The sequence below is a fragment of the Typopeltis vanoorti genome, chromosome 22, assembly GCF_054136105.1.
Source record: "Typopeltis vanoorti isolate ZY-2024b chromosome 22, IOZ_Tvanoo_1.0, whole genome shotgun sequence".
In the NCBI taxonomy this organism is placed as follows: Eukaryota; Metazoa; Arthropoda; class Arachnida; order Uropygi; family Thelyphonidae; genus Typopeltis; species Typopeltis vanoorti.
In genome coordinates, this window is record NC_143570.1 from 7,305,702 (window position 1) to 7,328,508 (window position 22,807).

General features: G+C 35.0%; 1 protein-coding gene across 2 annotated transcripts in view; it reads right to left on the bottom strand.

Annotated features, from left to right (window-relative positions):
• Positions 1 to 22,807, bottom strand: part of D12 (YEATS domain containing 2 homolog D12) — a 285,709-nt gene that overhangs the window by 141,230 nt on the left and 121,672 nt on the right. For both annotated transcript variants that reach the window (XM_090412193.1, XM_090412192.1), the window contains exon 9: positions 11,180 to 12,321. In XM_090412193.1, the coding sequence (XP_090268319.1) occupies positions 11,180 to 12,321 (1,142 nt within the window). The remainder of the gene's footprint in view (positions 1 to 11,179; positions 12,322 to 22,807) is intronic.

A 22,807-nucleotide genomic window follows, 5' to 3' on the forward strand; every position in this document is an offset into this window, starting at 1 on the left:
TTATACAGATTCGTATTCTTTAGAGGCCATCTCCAATGTACAATCCACATTCATATGCTTTATGATGTTCTAACTGTTGTATAAGCTGAAGATACTTTATTTGATGTTAAGTTGTGCTGGATTAAGAGCCACAATGAATTAGGGGAAATGAGACTGCAGCTGTTAGGTCAGTTAATACTTTTTACATGTCCTGCATGTCAGTCCCATATGGAGACTATAGACAAGGTTATAAGATCAAGACATTAATTAATGATGACAGTCATGATGGCAGGAAGCAACAAATAAATGACATGAAATTAAGCACTGAGAGTGTAGTCAATGTAGAAACAGAAGAGAGAGAGAAAAAAAACAAAAGAAGAGGAAGTTAAGGGTTGATGACCCACCTATGTGTGAACAATGCAACACGCATTTTATCATTTACCATATTTTGGTGGATTGTCAGCACATTTCACTTGAAAAAAAAAAATGAAATTTATCTAATTCAACTGAGCCATACATACTTACTCAAGAAGATCATGTCAGACTTGACAAACTATATAAAGTTTTTAGCTTTTACAAAGAATTAATTAATACAAACAGATTTGATCATAATTGACGTGTAGACATAGTACTGCTTAATTTTTTTTTAAATTTGTTTTGTGTAGATAATATGTTATTTTCTAATTTATCTATTTATTATTACCTTGTGTACTGCTATAACCTTTGGAATGGTGCAGAATAACCTTTTGTTGTCGTGCCAAAAAAATCACAAATCAACTAATCTATTTTGTGGGATGATAAACCATGTTTCTGAGAGGGGGAAGGGAAACCCTACTACTTCTGTATGAAACTGACTAACTCACCTTCAAATGAAAAGTCTGACACAGGTTTTTCACATCCTAGATGGCATTCAAACCCTGGTCTTTCCGACCGAAGAACATCATCAAAATTCACAAAGATACACAGATTTGCTATCCAGTCATATACACAGTCCAATTTCAAATCATCCTCTTCCTAAAAAACTTCATTTGCCATTTAGGGCAAATGCTACCACCACTAGGTTTCTCTATAATCAGAAAAGACCTGTAGACCCCAAGCATTATGGAATATCATTTTTACATCCATCCATCCATAAGGCATGGGATCTTCTTACATATCTTTTTTTGATCATCTTATTTGTAATTGTTTGTTTGATTATCTAGTCATTTGCTCTTCAAACAAGACCAAATCACTCAATTCTCTTACTTCTTATAAATGATAGAATTTTGAGTCTTTGAAATAGGTTTCATAGTTTTTGTCATCATTTACACTCCAGTATTTTGAATATAAGATGGTCAAAAAATTCTTCTCAATATTTCTTTTTCTATGCGATACATATTATCTCCCTTTGTTGTGGACTATGTTTCACAACAACAGGTTAATATCAGTCATGGGTGACTTAAATAGTTTAAATCAAAATATGTACAAGGTAGATAGCTTAAATTTCAAATACAGAATATTAAATTCTCATTATCTTTCATTCAATCTATCTTGTTGTTTGCACCAGCCTCCCTCATGTAAGATGTTCTCCAGTTGTTCAAGAAAACATCATTTGGCACCTTTTCTTACCTTTAGCACATACATAGCATGAATGTGGTATATTGCAATTAACAAGATGTATTTATTGTTTTGAATGAAAACTTAAATAAATTTAATCAATGTTCATAAAACATGTACAGGGTAGAAAAAGACAAATTTACAACTGTTAAATGCATTCCAACTAGCAATCTATATTTTTATTTTAAAACTCAATGCATGCATTACTGAAATGCATGTTTGTAATTAAAAATAAATAAAGTTTTGATGTGCTGAATCATCTCAATAGATTTAATGAAATCTTTTATATAATTACTAAAAATTTGACTAGGAGCTCTAAAGATTGGCAGTCAGCTTTGTGCTGACAACTATGTTATTATTATACATACTTGAACAATAAACAGAATAGTTAAAAAAATTATGTTTATTATCATAATTGAAACAATATTAAACTAGTAATTCTAATCAAAACACGTACGATCTAATAAGGGAGAATGTGATTTTAATCAGAATAATAGCTTCTTTCTCAAACTAATCATACCTGAAAAGATAAAATCTTTAATTAAACCAGCTTACAAACTTCTGATTAAATGATATGTTCTGAAAATATGTGTGACAGGACATACAAAAAAAGATGCACTTCATATCAGCAATACTGGTATATCTCTTCTGGGTCAGGCTCGCACTGGCGAGACCTCAATAAAGGTCAAAACCAGTTTAGATAGAGGTCTTTCCCACAATGCATAGCATTATACATGTCCAAAAGGGGATGTATTTTGCATTATGTGATACTAAGGCAATTGATGTGAAGTTATTAGCCTCTATGTATAAGTAAACCTGTCATGAAAGTACAAAAACTTAGATAAAGGATTAAACCAAGAATATAATTTCTTGGCATCTTTAATTTAAAATTAATTTTATTTTGTCTCCGATTAAAATGGCCTACTTTGGCAATAACTCAAAATATTTACTAAAGATTCCAAATTCTAAATTTTATCAAATTTCATTACATCATGAAGGAACTGTTATCATTGTTAAATTATTTTAACAAAATATCTTTCGACAACCAGTCTTGAATCTCAGATGAAAAATTACTATTCTACAACTTTTGCATATAATCAAGTATAAACAGCAAGGTCAGGTGGCTCTTACAATTCTTTATATATAAGGCACTTGGAAATTGTTCATTTTTCAATTGTCAATATTTTCAAGTTTTGGCAGAACAAAACCATCATGTCTGTAATAAAATTAAGGTATTCAATGAGCTATATAAAATAGCAATAAATCAACAAAAATCCAACAGGTCAAAAGTTAGAGAGCAGCTTATAAAAATTGACCAATGTCAGCTTATGCAATTGTATACATGTAACTATGTCTAATTTTGGAATATCAAATGGTTTGACAACTTGAAGAAGCCAAAGCAAACTATTCAAGAAATTATTACATCACATTTCAAGATATAATTCCATCTTTCCAGTGAAAAATTATTTACTGTCTATTTAAATCATTTTACCAAATTTTGCAAATAAAAATGCTCTTATTGAAACAGAAATTGAACCATATTGACATAACATAATCAAGAGTACACCCTCAGTACCAAATTTTATTCAATTCTATCTAGCAGGAATAGAGTTATTGCTATATATATTTTTTTAAAAAATTTGTCTCTGAAAATAGCTGAATTGAAAAAATGATGTATGTCATTTAATTTACCAATTGACAATTAACACTACAAAGGTGGGCAAAAAATTGTTAATTAAATTATCCCAGAAGCTAAGAAAAATATATCAACACCGTGAGCAAGATACAGTCAGTCCTTGACTTATGACGGTTCCATTCAGATGATCCCGTTATAAGTTAAATGGTCATAAGTTAGAAATCACTACATGAACCTGGCCAGTGGATAGTACACCTGTTCATCAACTAACAGGTCATGGGTCCAAGTCCCATCGTGGGCATGGTTGTCTGTAAAAGTCTGCTCTGGATGAGCATGCACAGTTCCTTAAGTTTAGAAAATGCTTGTCTAAAAAATAAAACTAAATAAATAAAAATAACATGCCTGAATGCTAAAATGCATAGGATGCTTAAGGATCTTTAAAAGAACCACCATACAGTTGTCTAAAGAATGCAAAGAAATGACCCCAGGACTTCTGACCAAATGTCTGATCCTCATGTTTTCGCTGTGAGCCCTGTTAGGCATCCACCTGGATACCAAATGAACAAGGATGGGTTGGCATATTGGGATTTAGCTGACCAAACTATTCTTATGGACTTAAACCATAATACAAAATGATGGCACAGCATGACAGAATTTCATGCTAGCTGGGATCTACATAGCCTGGATAAACAACGCCCCATTGTTTTCGTCAGGGAACCAGGGCATACAAAGAAAAGTTGGCTACTGGAATAAATCCCAAATCGACATCAGCAGAGTTCAAGATTGACACTATTAACATAAGGATCCCTAAAAGTGATCCAGAAGAAATTAATAAGTACTAGATTGCCATAATAGACTTTATGAACCAAGGCAGACAAAAACAGGGGGCATCTTTCTAAGCAAGAAATACAAAATGTTATATTAAGGCAAAAATAATCAGGGAAAAGAAGATGCTATAGTATTCAGCATTAAATACAGATAGGATAATCTGTTTGAATGGCAGGCAATATCTGAGAAACATCTCCATTCTGAGAAATTTCTCAGAATGGAGAAACTGGACGAGATGATTTTATACCTATGGTCCCAAAGAAGAGTCTACTAAAGAAGAAGTGGAAGAATTTTTTTATGCATTAGAGAAGGTCGCTGACACAATGAAAGAGGAAAAGTTGATCATTTTTGGAGATCTAAACAGCAGAGGAGGAAATGATTACTAGATATATAGAAATGTTTTGAGAATTTTGGATAAAAGAGCATAGCTAATAATAACGGTAAGTAATGGGATTTATGTTCAGGACATTTTTTTTTATACTGATCTCACATTGAGAGGTCGAAAGAACTACAAGTACGAGGGTGGTCCAAAAAGTTTTCGGCCTCGACCACAGATGGCGACACTATCAGCAAATTTTTTTTTTCTTCCAAGTTGGTACATCTGTCATAAGCATCCATGTGAAATTGCAAGTCATTCTGTCAAGTAGTTTGTTTTATACAGCTGTCTGAAGCAAAAGTGTTGTTGTGTGTATCCCTTGAAATGGATAAAATTGAGTACCATGCAATTATAAAATTCTTTGTAAAGGAAGGTTTAACAGCAAAAGAAATTCACTCGAAGTTCAAGTCTATGGTCACGCTTCTCTTTCATTTTCAACAATTAAGAAATGCGCTGCCGAGTTTAAACGTGGCTGTACCAGCCTCGAAGATGATCCACATAAAGGACGTCCAAAAGTGTAACAACACCAGAAATCATTGATCAAGTGCATTATATGGTATTGAATGACTGCCGAGTCAAAGTGCGTGAAACTGCTGAAACTATAGGTATTTCAAAAGAACGTGTAGGATATATTTTGCATGAAAAATTGCAAATGAAAAAGCTTTGCGCAAGATGGGTGACATGCTTGCTCACAGCAGATCAAAAACGCACTCACAGGAAAATCTCTGAACAGTGCTTTGAGCGTTTTAACAAGAATAAAACTGATTTTGTGCATTGATTTATTACTATGGATGAGATTTGGATTAACCATTACACACCAGAATCCAAACAGCAGTCAAAACAGTGGACAGAAGCCGGTTGCAGTTGTTCAGCACCAAAGAAGACAAAGTCGGTTCCATCAGCAGGAGAGGTCATAGCATCGGTGTGTAGGGATGCTAAAGGCATTTTGTTTATTATTTATCTTGAAAAGGGTAAAACAATAACTGGCGAATATTATTCCAATCTTTTAACCAGACTAGACTAAAAAATTTGTGAGAAAAGACCCAGTTTGCAGAAGAAGAAAAAAAACATCTTTCATCAGGACAATGCACCTGCGAACAAAGATGTTTTGGCAATGGGAAAATTAAGGGATCTGCACTATGAATTGTTGGAACATCCACCCTATTCCCCAGATTTGGCTCCCTCTGACTTCTCTCTCTTTCCAAAACTAAAATTCTTCTTGCTGGTCAGTGTTTTTCTTCGAATCTAGAGGTGACTGCAGTTGTAGAGGGGTATTTTGCAGATGTTACTGAAAACCCCTACAGGGATGGGATAATGGCGCTGGGGCATCGCAGGAATAAATGTATTAGTCTTAAGGGAGATTATGTTGAAAAATAAAAATAATTTTCAAATTATAAATTTCAAAATTTTTTTTCATTGTTAGGCCGAGAACTTTTCAGACCACCCTCATAGATGAGTGCTGCATCTGGGGTGCAGGTGAGAAGAAGTTTTTTTTTTTGAAGAGTTGCAGATTGTACTGTTTGAAAATACTTCTTACGGTACAGTCCCAGAGGACAGTGGCAGATGGAATGAAAGAAGAAGAAGAAAAGCAGGTTTGATGTGTTTGCAGCTGCACAGTAAAGAATTGCTATGCAGCTGCTACTTTTGTATTAACAGGTGCAACAAAAAGTGGAGGAATGATGGTTGTCAGTTCAGTGAAGCAATTGCCATTGAAGTAAATGCACAGAGCTGAAACACTGTGAGATAGAAATTGAAGGGAATCTGTAAGAGAGAGATCACCTATGAGCTGAATTGCTCTCCTCTGGACATCATTAAGAATTTTTGAGAAGTTTCAGGTGCTCCACCTGAAACATATGAACAGTAATCTAAGCATAGGTGGATTTCAGATTTGTATATTGTTAAGAGTTGGTTGGGTATAAAATAGCCTCTTAAATGAAAGAGAAGGCCTAGTTGTTTTGGATGGTTAGGTGCACAAACACATCTCATTTTTGATACACAAACACATCTCAAGCTATTGAAAGTTTATTTTTCACTTGGTCAGACTATAATAAATTTAGTTTAATCCTTTATCCAAGTGTGTGCAAACAAAGTTTGCGCCTGAAAGTATCTTCAGGACTGGGGTAAAGTGGTACAACACCGGGCAACTCCTTGCAAAGGTGGAGCAAGATACCGACACTGCTATCTCAGTATCTCCCATAATGCAAAACACATCTTCTTGCGGATATCTATAATGTTATGCATTAAGGGAAGGGCCACTACCCAGCCTAATTTCGACCATTATTGAGGTCGCTTTAGTAAATTAATCTGGATTTCTCTAAATCCAGAGTAATTTAATAAAAAGGTGGCACTGTTTGGCAGCTCCTATAGGAGGAGGAGATGACCTTGCTAATGCTTCTGCCTTGGTATCTCCACTTGGGCCTGGCTCCCACTGAAGAGACCTCAATAAAGGTCGAAACTAGTCTGGGTAGTGGCCCTTCCCTTAATGCATAACATTATAGATATCTGCAAGGAAATGTGTTTTGCATTATGGGAGATACTGAGATAGGAGTTTTGGTAGCTTGCTCCACCTTTGCAAGGAGTCGCCCGGTGTTGTACCACTTTACCCCAGTCCTGAAGATACTTTCAGGTGCAAAATTTGTTTGCACACACTTAGATAAAGGATTAAACTAAATTTATTACATCTCAAGCTATTGTTGAGATGTGTTTGTATTAGAAGAGGATGGAGGTGAATGCTAGTCCAAGCAAAAAAATCTGATCTTGTCTAGTGATTTGTGTATTACTGAGGGTAAGAGAATGTGAGCTAAGATTTATTTTGGGAGAGAAGAGGCAAGACTTTATTTTGATAGCTCTGAATGTGACTAGATGTCCACGCCCAAATGAAAAATAGTTAGTAGATCAGTGTGTGTGTGTGTAAGGCATTAGTTGTGGGTGATCTGTGCGCTGCATGGTTTGTCAAATGGATGAACGGAGAGTACTATCATCTGCAAAACTGTAGATAGGATTAGTGGTGATTGACCAAAGAGGAAGCTAGCTTCCTCTGTAGTAAATTTTTTGTTTAGCAGGCCTTGATATGAGACATGATCAAAAACTCTAGAAATGTCAAATGGCCTGTTGTGGTCAAGTTACTAGGCATTGTTAATAAAGAAATTGAAAGGTTTATTCACAATACAGACAAAAAATAATTCAAATACTGAATCCAATTTTTTTGTCTAGCAGTAACTCAGGCATTTCAAGGATGAAAGATAATTTGAATACGAACGCATACTGAACAATTCTCGTAGACAAGCTTATACATTGGTTATGCATTACTAAATCACTTAAGGATTCGACAATGTATATAAGAATGTAAATTAAATTACACTTTAATAAATATTTCGATATTCCGGCAACGTCACGTGCACGTAGGCATTACAACACAGTAACTGAGAATGAAGTGAGGAAGCTATTGTTCTAAAAGTTCTGATGGTGCCCATAGCGGGGTATGTAGGTGTTCTTGGCCGTTGGGCTGAAGGTCTGCTGATGTAAGCCTCCCAAATTTGGGGCAGTCTCATGCAACCAAATTTGTTGAGGTTTGGAGAGTTTCTTAGGGCTGAGGCTGATTCCATGAATAGTCTTTCGAATTTGAACTTGCTACAGTGTATTATTGTAGCTTTCTTCCACAGTATTCCATGGTGTGAATCCAGAGCATGGTCTGCAAGACCCGAGTGGCTGTACTTGTGAAAAACCAACATATCCAATAAGGAGTATAAAGCTCTGCAGGAAATGAGGAATAATAAAGAAATAGTTATCAAAGCGGATAAGGGAAATGCAACTGTAGTACTTAACCAAACGGACTACACAGGTAAGCTTAAAGCTCTTCTAATAGATCGGGCTACTTACCTCTCTATCGAATATATTCCCACCAACTTCACACGCTCCTTAAGAAGTCACTTCTTGGCCTGTAGAAGTTATCAACATATTAAAACCGTTTAACTCTATACCCCCCCCCCCCACCTATTTATGGACTCCAAAAATACATAAAGAAAATGTGCCATTACATCCCATAGTGGATGGCATTGATTCAAATTAGCTAAACATTTGGCCAAAGCGCTCACCCACTATACTGGCAACACACCATCACACATAAAAAACTCAGCCCACTTCAAAGCCAGCATAGAAAACCTTACACTCCAACATACTGACATAATGGTCAGCTTTAACGTCTCCTCCATATTCACAAATGTCCCACTCAAGGAAACTTTAAAGCTAATCCAAGCTAAATTTCCTCCTGTTATCTCAGCCCCATTTCAGTTCATAATGAACTCAGGCTATTTTGTTTGGCAGGGAAAATTCTACAAACAAATAGGGGGGAAAACTATGGGTTCACCACTCTCCCCACCCCTGGCCAATTTCTTTATGGAGACCTTTGAAAAAAAAGCCTTAGCCTCTGCCCAACAAAAACCAACCATATGGCATTGCTACATTGATAATGTGTTCGCTATTTGACCACATGGCTCTGATACACTCCTCTCCTTCTTAGCACACTTAAACAACCAACACCGCAGAATCAAGTTCACTCTGGAAAAAGAGGAAAACAACAGCCTCCCTTTCCTAGACACACTAGTCACCCACCAGCCTAATGGAACCTTGGTTTTCTCAGTTTATAGAAAACCCACCCATACAGGCAGGTACATTCATCAACACCCCCCCCCCCATCACAACAATATGGAGTGGTGAAAACACTATACAACAAGGCTAAACTAATCTGTTCAAACGACAAGGCCCTAAACACTGAACTAAATCACATCCTCAACGCTTTCTCAGCCAATGGCTACCCCCTCCCCAAAAAAAAAATTACAAAAAATATTGAAACCAACAAACCACAATCCCCCCCCCCCCCACACACACACAACAATGATTACTCTAAATCCATCGCCATTCCCTACATCCGAGGCACCTCGGAATAAATTACCAAAATCTTAAAAAAAAATGACTTGACCTCCTGTTACAGACCATACAGAAAATTGGCATCCCTTATCCAGTCCACTAAAGACCACCCATTTCCCCTAGACCTACCTGGTGTATACCAAGTCCCTTGCAAACTGTCTTACTTTGGCCAAACAGGTAGGACAGCGAATATCAGAATTTTGGAACATAAGGACTACATCCGGTTTCACAAGTACAGCCACTCGGGTCTTGCAGACCATGCTCTGGATGCACGCCACAGAATACAGTGGAAGAAAGCTATAATAATACACCGTAGCAAGTTCAAATTCGAAAGACTATTCATGGAATCAGCCTCAGCCCCTAAGAAACTCTCCAAACCTCAATAAATTTGGTAGCATGAGACTGCCCCAAATTTGGGAGGCTTACATCAAAGCGTAATTTAATTTATATTCTTATGTACGTTGTCAATTCTTTAAATGATTTAGTAATACCAAACAATACTGAGCAGGCATTCAAATATTTTGAGTATGTTCTCTGAGCAGAGTTAAAGGCGGCCAGTTTTTATTTTTTGATTTCGACACAGACTTACATTTCTCAGATGTATGGAATGTTTTATATTTTCCCAGAATAACCTGTCACTTTTGAAGCAAAGAATTGTTACAGTAACAGTTTTGTTATTACCCTAAAAGGACAACTTACTGCACATAGTATGTTAAGTACGTGGTTTTCTAATCCACTTTAGATCAGCAGACCATGTGCTATACCAGTTTGTAACTATATAATTTTTGAGTTCTCTCTGTTTTCACTGCACATCTGCCAGATCATAATAATGGAGTAATAGTAATATTGCACTTTTTTTGAGAAGAGATAAAGGAAGTTAATTTTAATACTGGTTTATAGACAGTGTAATTGATATTAACTGAGGGTTCTCTGTCCTCCCCACCCCCAGATACTTTGATAAAATGAATGACCACTGTTTTGGAATGATTCTTCTAATACTACACTTACTCTAAATCAACAAAAAATCTTTTTACTTTGCAGTGTGCCCTGAGGATGTAGCCAAAATATTTGAATGTGTGCTTGATATTCCATATAGTTATTCAAATTACTTTATTTTTATCATTAAAAATATCTCACATTTACGATTGCTGGATGAAACAGTGAGTTTCAAATATTCAAGAAAGACAGTTCAGTTCATAGAACAGACTGCTTTTCTGTGAGAGGAAAAAGTCTAAGGAAAGAAAAATCCTGCTAATGCTTCTGGGAGGGTTTTTCTGTTAATTCTGCCTTGCTTGTTAAAGGCACATGTCAATAAGTCACACATGAGATATCTAGAGCTCTTTCATGGTCAAGTGATACATGGTAAAAATCACTCAACCACTGCAAATGTTCTACAGTTACACATAGAACAATATTTCTTTTAAATGCACAACAATTAAATGACAATTACATGACACAGATAGTCAACATTAAAAAAAAAAAAAAATAAATAAATAAAAAATTTTAAAAAATTAATAGCCAAAGAATAGTCATAAATTTCAAGTTTCTGAAGAATACAAATGTTTCAATATCTCATCATATAAGAATACTTTATACTGTTCTTTAACCACGCTACCGGCCAAGACGTCTATAGACATCAAAGTTATCATGGATGCGAAGTGCATATTAAAATTATAATACCATTGATATTACATTGAAATATATGATGGATACAAAGCATATGAGGATGCATATTTGATCCATAACGGCCGGTGAGGTGGTTAAACCTGTGGTAATGTAATTACATCCCAAATATAAAGCTGTTAATTATCATAAAAGTTTTACAAAATATCACTTACTTTATAGATCTCAGAGATTCCTTCAAACGATTTTCTGAATCAACTTTAGCCATTTTATTCTGTCCCTTTCCACAGGGTTCAGTTATTTCAATATCAACTTCAGGTACACCTGACTTTTTCTTATTTTGAATAACATCACTTTTGTGAAATGAAGATTGTGATTTTAATGAAGATATTGAAGGTATTAAGATTAGCTGTCCAGGTTTACCTACAGCTCCGGGAATGATTTTTACAGAATAAGATGGTAATCCATTTGGCATTCTATATGAGTTATTGACATTATGAGGCAAGGATAATGGAAGAACTGAATTAAGCGAAGTTGGAGATTTTAATGGAAGCTGCAACTCGGAAGGTTTAACTGCTTGAGAAGAGATTAAGCCTGATGATTTCTGAGAAGGAACAAATTCAGCTGATGGTGACCGGACTGAAACAAGAGATGACTGTGGCACAAGAAGAACACGACCATGGCTATCTATACATTTAACATATGTGTCACTTTGTGGTAAAGAAGCAGTGTTAGAAGAATTTTTCTTTCCACTAAAAATGTTTGCACTAGTTAATGAATCACAAGTAGAACTTATAGTAAATGCACTATTACTGTTAACCAGATCCCCATTAGAACTAACAAATGCGTTAGTATTGCAGCTAATTGGCCTACTCATAACCCCACATATAACAGAATCATGACATTCATCTTTTAGATTTGTGAGGAGCTCATCATTTGATGTATTAGATAGCAAAAGATTTCCCACAGTTGATGTCATTCTGTCATTTGCAGAGGAAACTACAGTGTTCACATTAGTAGAAACACCATGTGTAGTACACTTTAATTTACCTTCCTTTTCTGCTTCTGGTGGTGTACTTGGTGATGCACTAACAGATGAAAAGCAGTTGTTGATTTTGTCTGGTTTCTTCAAATTAAAAGCGTATCCATTTAGTAGACTTTCTGAACTTAGTTTAAAAGAAGGTAGGCTAGTATCATTCATGTTTACTGCCTTTTCTCTAAATGGTTCTCGTTTTAAAAAATTGCAGTACAAATGTTCTGCCTGTATTTCAGCAGTTTCAACTGAACAGCTAGATGATGATGATGAAGCACATGAATTGTCAGAAACTTCTTTTCTGAATAACCAGAGATCCACAACCTTAGGGGGGAAAAAAAAAAAAAATATATATATATATACACACACACACACACACACACACACACACACACACACACACACACACACATACATTTTTTTTTTCAAAAATAATGAAAATAACTGAAAGAATGAATGTTGAAATAAATATAAAAAAAGTAATAAATGACTTTTAAGTACCCAATCATAAATTAAGCACTGCAAATATAATTTATTTTAAAAAGATGGTTAACATACGTAACATGCAATATATATATATATGCTGGTGTCCAAAACCTAAGAATGAACACATTTCTGAAGATTACAACAGCAAATTCAGATGAATCAGCTTGTGGCAATTTGTATATAAAACTGACAATTTCGAGTAGAAGGTGGGTGCACATTCAAATTTTTGAATCGCATGCAAAGGGATCATGCAGTAGAACTCAACAGGATAAACGCTGCACTAAGCAAATTGTGTTCGAAGGAAGCTCTTTTCGTCAAGGAATAAAGTTGTAAACTTGGAAGTCTTGTAACATCTCAAAAACATCATCTAGATCAGTGATCGCCAAAATGGTCGATATCGACCCCCAAGGGTCGATATAACATTGTTAGGGGTCGATTTGGGCTCAGGTATCGATTGGAGGTCGATAGAAAAATATAAGACATCATTGTACGGGTAATATTTAATTTGGTTAACTTGGATTACCTACATCCTGAATGACAACGCAATTAAGAGTGAATTGTAGGAACAGGGACATGAATAGGACCTATACGATGGAACAAGGTCATGGAAATAGTTACGGAGGCCAATCAAGTAGGCCAAAATGACGTATTTAACAATAAACAGATGAATTTATTATAGGTATATTATTTAGACTTATTACTTTTGCTTAATGACTTCAAAATAAAATAAACTTTTATATTTTATATATTATTTATCCCTCCTATCAAATATGTAATATTATTAAGAAGGACGTCAAAAGTATCCCTTTGACGTTAAGCCAATATAATAATATATACTATATTATACATACAATAAACACTGTAACTATAAAATAAACAATCTAAAAACTCATATAAGCGTCTTTTTTGCTTGTCCTATTATGATTACATAATAGTAAAATAGAGGGGGTCAATAAAAGGTCAAGAAACTCTTGAATGGGTCGACGGTCAAAGAAGTTTAGTGACCCCTGATCTAGATGATCTCACACAGGGAAGAATTACTGGAAAGCTTGAAGACCATGAAATTACTGATATTGCCAGAGAGTTTGGAATCTCACATAACGTTGCATCCAGGCTCTGGGTAGCATTTCAAACCAATGGAATTTGTTCCAATCATTTAATAAGAGATCGCCCTTGCTCTACCAAGGAGCACGAAGACAGATTTCTGGTTATAACAGCAAAACGTACTCAACACATCATGGAAGGTCAGCTTGCATGTCAGCTCCTTTCAAGCACAGGTACGTGGATATCTTGACAAACTGTGTGAAAGCATCTGCGACAAGTAGGCCTATATGCCTGTAGTCAATGTCTCTTTATCCACAGCTCATCGTAGTATGTTTTGATGGTGTTTTATGGTGTTGTATCCATAAAAATTGGACAGACACCAATGGGCTAATTACTCTTTACAGATGAGAATCATTTTAGTCTTTCCTCTAATTCTAGATGACACTTGATCTAGCATGAAAGAGATACTGCTTGCCATCGTGAGAATGTTCTTGAAAGAGATAGATGCAGCGCTGCAGATGTGGCATGGGGAGGTATGGCTTAATGGATGCACTGAGCTACAAGTGCTGAAAAAAAGGGACTATGACTGGTGAATGATATTGCAACAAAGTTCTTCAACATCATGTCTGATTGTTCTGTGGTGCTGCAAGTAAAGAATTCATTTTTAAGGATGACAATGCCATACCACATTGTACATAAGCAGTGGAGATACTTCTGGAAACTGAGGATATTAATGGAATCGAGTGAACAGCACACTTAAGATAGAATAGTTGAAACTAAGTTGAAAAAAAAAAATCATCATCAAATTCCTAATGTATACTCTTAAGGGAGAACCTCTGTAGCTCAGTTAGATGAGCCATTTGGTTGGAAAGACCTGGGTTCAAGTCCCGTCTATAATGCGAGGAACCTTTATCAAGTGTTTTCAATAAAATGGTGAGTTAGCTGGTCTCATATGGAGGTGGAGGATTTTTTTCTCCCAGAAACTAAGATTTTTCGTCCCTCAAAACAGTCAAACTGGTCCCATGCACACACATCTACAGACATAAGACACTCCTGGAATAAGGATTAACCAACCTATTCCATAGGATTTTGGTTTTGAATGCCTACATGATGAAGTGTGGATCTACATGTGAGCATAAATCAGGAGGACTCTCATAGGAGGATACTATGATAGTATGAGCTACCTCAGATCTCACTCAGCAATGAGTGAAAGCTTCTCCCTCCATAAGGTGTGTGTGTGGGGGGGTCTACTTCTCCCATAGTGACCCAGTCCATCTTAGAAGAGTGCAAATATTGTATGTATGAATGAAGGATATCATAAACATCCATGCCAAAGGTGCAGGATCCAAACCTTCATCCCTTTGGCTGAGTGAATACACTAATCACTAGGCCAATCAGACCAGCACTAAATGATGCAATGATACAAAATACTAACTTCATATCAATTTATTATGGACTCCACTACTATCAGAACTTATACAATCTTCTAAGGCACTTCTTACTGCTCAACCCATCCAGATCTTTGTCTTCCATGTGTTAAGGCTGAAATGCTGGGGGGATATCATGTTGGAGGTTTAATGGAGCATGAACAGCACTGGGAAAGGATTAAAAAACTATTTTAATTCTTCCAGTATTTTGTCTCAGTCCCAAAGACATCTTCAGGGAGTACAAACTAATACTTGTAGCTTATACATACAAAGGCAACAAAATACTCGAGAGAGAGAGAGAGAGAGAGAGAGTGTGTGTGTGTGTGTGTGTTTGTACTCCGTGAAAATGTCTCTGTAACTGAGACAAAATATTGGAAGAATTAATAGTGAACAGTTTGGCTATCATTTACACTGCAAATGATAGGCAAACTGTTCCACTCACTCACAGTTCTATGGGAGAACAATCTGGCCCTTAACACTTTCTTTCTTAACTGCATATACAAACTTAATTTCTATGGATGCCTCTCCCACTTGTCCTCTCCTCACCTTCCATATAATGAAAACTTTTATCAACAAATATCCTATAATGCCTTTTCAAAAGTTTATAGACCTCTATCATATCATTCCTTTCTCTTCTATTTATCAGTGCCTGCAATCCACATACTCCCAATCTATCTTCATAATCTATATTCCATAATCTTGATATCACCTTTGTAACTGTTCTTGGCAGCCTTTCCACAGCTTCTTTATCCTCTCCAAACCCAGGAGACCAAATCTACATACAGTAGTCCAAGTGTGGGTGGTTGTATCAAGGACTTGTTATTTTTTTATACTTTAAAGATTATTGTATATTATATTCCCTCATTTTTATATATATATATTTTATATTAACTATTTAGTCTACCGGCTGTGCCTTTGTTAATAATTATACTATATACTTATGAGGTGATTTATTATATAAATTTCTTTTACTAACAATTATTTTTATTTTGACTCCGAGTGTCCTTATATGTTATTGTATTGCACAAAAGTTCACTCCAATTGGTGCAATGCCTTTAACTATCTCTTTCAGAATCCAACTAATCATTGACTCAAAACCAAGTACAAAATAAACACATTTAATAAAACTGAAACAATATATATACACTTCTAGCAATAATACATAGCTATAACTACAGATTATATGGATCCAAGGCCTTATTTAAAAATATAAACTTACTCTTAAGACTAAACACTTTTTCTTTCACAATCACAAAAAAATGTTCATAGTCTTTTTCTCTTTCTGTTAAGGCTCTTTTCCAGAAGTTATATACAGCTCTGTACTTCATTTTCAGGATCCTTTTCATCAATCAATGTAACACACATAAAAGTCTTCTTGACTAAATCTTGTTTCCTTTTAGTAGCAATACTCATCAGATCATGCATCCTTAATACCTATAAATCTTTTTAATCAATATATTTTCTAAACATTCACTTTCAAGCATCCTTAATACTTATAGAACTTCTTTGTCAATATTTTCTCTAAGAAAAACATTCACTTTAGAATGTAAGCAACAAGTTCTTCTTTCATTCACAATACCAAATGACAGTCTTAACTTTTTCCACTTTAAAAAAACTTACAGTTTCAAGATTTCCTTTTATTCATTACTTATTCCTCCTTGAAAGCTATTATTTCCACTATTCCTTTTTCGGAATACACTATAAAATTTCTTCCGACTGCCACACACAAAAAAATCAAGTTCCTTCCAACTTGAATATTTTCCGGCCAGTTTATAAAAACTTACAGTTTCAAGATTTCCTTTTTATTCATTACTTATTCCTGCTTGAAACCTATTATTTTCACTATTCCTTTTTCGGAATACAATATGAAATTTCCTTTGACTGCCGCACACAGAAAATCAAGTTCCTTCCAACTTGAATATATCTCGGCCAGTTTATAAAAACTTATAGTTTCAAGACTTCCTTTTTATTCATTACTTATTCCTGCTTGAAACCTATTTATTTTCACTATTCCCTTTTCGGAATACATAAAAAAAACTTCCTTTGACTGCCGCACACAAAAAAATCAAGTTCCTTCCAACTTGAATATTCCTCGGCCAGTGTTCTAAAAACTTCCGAACGCTCTCTTGTTTACAACTGTTACTTGGATACGCAACGCTTTCCTTGTCAGCTGTCAATCACACGTCAAGTCCTCTCCGGGAGCATGCGCACTCCACTAAAGTCAGAAACTACGCACTGCAATAAAATGGCTGACTCGCTGTATCCATTAGCGCTAAGAGAAAGTCTTTCACAAAACACAAAATTCAACATTTTAAACCACAACAAACTTTCTTATAAGTAACATAAATAATCAGTTTAGCAAGTACTTCAATATTTTTACTTCTTTACATGTTACTCCTAATATAATAATTTCATAACGAGCACATCACAAGTGCAGACACTGCGTATATGAAAACAAAAACTAACAAGCATAATTAATACGTAAAAATATTTAGAATTTTTTAATATGATTATTTTTACAGACTTATGGAAGCCAGTTTTCCTCTCTACATCTTTAGATGTCAATGTTTGTTTCAACATCACAATTATCCTCTAAGTTGTATTTACAATTTTTATTATGTGACCTTTGAACTTCAACCTTTTATTCTCCATAAATCCTTGGATATTGTATCACAGTGTGTAAAAGTGTGTAACTTTACACTTACCAATACTGAATTGATAGCCGTTATCGTGTGCCAACACTTCCAGTCTATTCAACTCACCCTATAAATGCTATATATCGATAGCATCTCTGATTGCTCTGTATATCTTTGCACCATCATGTTTAATCTATACATTAATTTTCATTAATGTATAGATGAAACAACAATATTTTTACTTCTTTACATGTTACTCCTAATATAATAATTTCATAACGAGCACATCACAAGGCCCAAAGACTGATCCCAGGGATAAACCACTGGTTTACCACAGGGATCAGTTCTGTGTATCTGCCATACCTTAAATCTGGTAGATACACATTCCCAATATCAAACTTTCTGATATCTGTCCACCACCCACCCACTTATCCAAGCCAATAGTTCGCATTCGAATCCCATATTCTCCAGTTTATTTAACAGCCTTTTGTGTGATTCTCAATCAAATGTCTTAGGAAAGTCCAACAATATCATAGTGTAACCATTCCCTTTATCCAACTCAGCCATAATATTATTATAAAATATGAGCAAACTTCTCAGACATAACTGTATGCAAGTTCTTACAAACTTCTCTAAAATCTTAACAGTCACTCCAGAGATACTGATAGGTTGACAGTTAGATACATCAGTCTCTGCATCACCTTTCTGTAGTGGGATTAGCATACATTCTTTCAACTCCTGTGAGATCTCTCTTTTCTAAGACTCAAATTATACAAACATGTCAAGGGCCTAGCCAGTTCAGCTGAACACTCCTTCAGCATATGTGCTGATATCCCATATGTTCCTACTGCAAAATTCTTATACAGGGTATGTAACAACTGTAGAACTTCTTAGAAGAGATAGAAGTGCAATTATGCATTTCTATCTCTTCATGCAGTGATAACTCATTATTCAAGCTACCACATCTGCTTCTGACACAAGAGAACTATCTGCATTCAGTAAAATTGTTTTGTATTCATTCTCTCATTTACTTGCAGTATAATAATAAAATTATTTTGGGTTACCTTTAGATTGTGAAGCCAATTTCTTTTCATACTCAAACTTAACTTTCTATACAATACGCAATATTTTTCTGGCCTGAGCTTTACATATTTATATATTATAATATATAATAATTCTAAGAAAGATGAATCGAATCATCCAAAATGAAATTTCTGTGCAGAACTGAAGGAGTCACAATAATAGATAAAATGAAAAGTAGCAAAATCAGAAATAAACTTGGAATTACAAACTCCCTAAATTAAACAGTTATTTGCTATAGAAAAAATGGAAAGAACACATACTGAGAATGAATAGAAGCAGGATACTTAAACAAATTCTAAATTATCACCCAAAAGGTACTTGATGCAGAGGAAGACCCTTAAAAAGATGGAATTGAATCCAGAACAGACCACTTGGCCTATAAGCCTGGAAAGGAAGAACAAGAATAATTCTATATAATTTATAATCATCTCAATCTCATCTTCCTTTTTTCCTCTTTTACCTTGCAGTTGAGGGTTTATTAATCATCGGACCTCAAACCATTTACAGGATAAGGTGGTCAGCGCTACACTATGGTGTATCCTATGGCTGTAGTGTTGAGTTCTCAAGGCTGGTTTGCCTGTTTTGCAGGATGAAAAACCACAGGATAAACTGGGGGAAAAAATTCTACTGTCCACGTTGAAGACTGGCTAACTTGGCTATGGGTGAGGAAGATCCTTCAGCTCCTCACATCACCAACGGGAATTGAATCTAGGACACTCCTTCCCCAGGCATATGGTTGCGAAACATTACAGCCACTAGGCCAACCACGTGGACTATAATTATAATATATAATAATTATTCTGTTGTCTATTTCTATATTTAATTTGCCATCTTTGCTAAAAATTGTGCCTGTGCAGCTAAAATATTTACTTGTTCTATATAAACTTGTTCTACAGTTTTCATACTCAATATACAGAAAATGTTTTCCATGTTGCTGCCTATTTTCAAAGTCCTTATCTTTTCAGGGCTGATTTTCATAGCAAATCTGTTACAGCAGTTATTCAATTTAGTTAAGGAATCCTGCAGTGTTGTACTGGATTAAGAGTATAATATCATCTGCATAAAGTAAAGAGCTGAGCTGAATATGTCCAATTTTGATATCAGAAGCCTAAATACCACTTTCCTCCATAATGTGATCCATGTAGATGATGAATAACAGTGTTGTTTAAGAGATACTTGTACTATGAGAGGTTTCTTCAATTAACACAAAGGATAAATAATACTATTTATAAATAAATAAATAATACTATTTATTTATTATGTTTCATGTCATTATTACTAAGTTTGACAAGAAGAACACTACTGTTGTTATGGATTCTGCTAATTAGAAAAGTTGCTCTTTTATTATGAGATCGATCAACATACCAAGAATTGAATTACAATCCCCACTATCAGACAACTCAGAAAACTTAACTCATTACTAGATGAAGTTGTAAGCTTTGATGGAGACACCATAAAAAAAAAACTTATTTTGCTAGAACTCATAGGTTCTATGGTTTACCCAAGATACATAAGAAAGACATTCCTCCTCATCCAATTGTTGGCTGCACAGAATCACCTACTTACTGACGAGCCAAATTTTTAGAACACCTATTGAAAGTGCAGATTAGCAACTCCCTCTCATTTATAAAAATTTTTTTCCAATTTTCCAGATAAAGTAACAACGCTACAACTCACTGATACAATGATTAGCTTTGATATAGAATCTCTCTTCACAAATATTCCTCTTGAGGATACACTATATCTACTTTCAGAAACATTTTCACAGGATATAGTGAAATGATTCGACTTTGTTTATGCACTCCAGATATTTTATTTGTCAGAATAAGTTTTACAGTCACGTTGAAGGAACCACAATGGGAAGTCCACTCTCTCTCTCCCAAACTTCCTAACTTTTATTTAGAAGACATTATTTTCTCCTCCATAAACCCTCAGTCTTAATTTTGGGTTCATTACATAAATGTTTTTACTATCTGGCCCCATGAAGATACAACTCTTTTTTTTTTTTAAATCTAATATAAACAATCTACATCTGCAAATTAAAGTTACTATGGAAATTGAAAAAGACAACAAATTGTCCAATTAAATATTCTACTCCTTCATTCACTATCAGGTGAATTGATTACTTCTGTTTATCAAAAGCCTACTTTCACTGGATGCTATGTTCAACAGCAATCAGTTCATCATCATCGCAGACGACTAGAATTATAAAAATTTTATTGCAACGTGCTCATATCATTTGTTCTACACCCTCAAATAATTACAGCATGAACTCTTAAACATCAAACGATATGTGAAACTCAATGGCTTCTCTGAAAGGACAAGGCAACAGCTTTTTAATTCCTATAATCCTAGCTCAAATAACAAGGAAACAGTAGTCAAGTTCTACTTCTTTACCTGTCTGGAATCTTAGAACCCATTTCTAGAATTCTTAAGAAATACAATTTAGTGTCTACTTTTCTTCCTATCAACAAATTATCAGCATGGTTTCCATCTTAAAAAGATAAACGGTCTCCTTCCTCTAGCTCTCCCTGGTTTTTATCATTGTGACTGTCATCATTCTTACTTTGGATAAACTAGATGCTCTACAGAAAAGAGGATATAAGAACACCAACTTACATTAGCAACAATAAATCTGAAAATTTTGGCTTGGCAGAGCACTGAATAAATATAGACCAAAACATCCTATGGTCTGAGACATGCTTACTTCATCGATGTCGGCATAAATTTGAATTCTTGTTTAAAGAAAGTGCCGAGGCTTACTTCACCATCCGAACTTAAATCAAACCACTACCTCTCTCTATTTAAGATATGGGAAAGTCTTATTTTAATCAAACATCAATATTTTTTTTAAACAGATAATTATCAATATTTCCTCAGTTATACCATTGTGTTGTTTTATTAATAACATCATGAGGCTTTTACTTTTTCAAATCAATCCACTGTTCATGTTATACTTTGTAATTAACTATTGTTGCAACTAATGATGGTGTGTAATATTCAGGCTGAAATATATGGCCTTAAATAAATAGTACTTATTACTTATCGCTTGTGTTTTTTTGTGTTGAGATAAATAAGAGTGGACATAATGTGTACCTTGTCTCACATCTGATTTATCATAAAACTATCTTCCTCTACCTCCTTCAATACTACTAGCTGACTTAGAACTCAAATATAGACTATGTATTGCTTGTTATGTGTCCCACTCACACCATATAATTGTTGCATTTTGAATAGCTTCTCTTGGCACCTTGTCATACAATTTTCCAGACCTACAAAACTTAATTTCAGATCCTTGTTACATGAAAGCATGGTTCTAAGACAGAAGTTTCCAATTTTAGACCCATATGTATAACTGCAGTTGTAGTCAATCTCTCCAACACTTGACTACAGCTGCAGTTATACATATGGGTCTAAAATTGGAAACTTCTGTCTTAGAACCATGCTTTCATGTAACAAGGATCTGAAATTAAGTTTTGTAGGTCTGGAAAACTGTTATGACAAGGTGCCAAGAGAAGCTATTCAAAATGCAACAATTATAATTTGAGAAATTATAACTGTTGAATTGAAGAGAAATAGAATACAAGACTGGTTGAGGGACATAGTAAGGTAGAACAATATACGGTGATATTCTTGGACTTTGCAAAAGCGTTCATGATAAGTTAGTGTACAAGTTGCAGAGGATGGGAATAAATACTATACTGAGATGGACTGGTGATTGGTTCTCTGAATGATACCAGTAAGTTGTGTATGAATTCATAAAAGGAGGGTAACCAATGCTGTGCCTCAGGATTCTGTTTCTGGGCCCCTGCTGGTTAACTTGTTTCTAAATGTTATATCATGATATATAATTCAGAATTGACTGCAGATCTTCATTTAGGAATGCAGAAATATAAGGCTGTGTACTATATTGATGGTGCTGTACTGCAGGAAGTGAATAAGATTGGAAATTTGAGAATGATGATTAACAGTAGACTAAAGTTTAGAGGGCATATTGCTAGTGTTGCAAAGGCTGCACATCGTAGTGCTGCTATGATAAGAAGTACTCTAACATGCAAGGATAAGGAAGTGGTTGTGCCACTGTATAAGACACTGGTCACCTGGTTTTCAAAGTGATATGGAGATGTTGGAGAG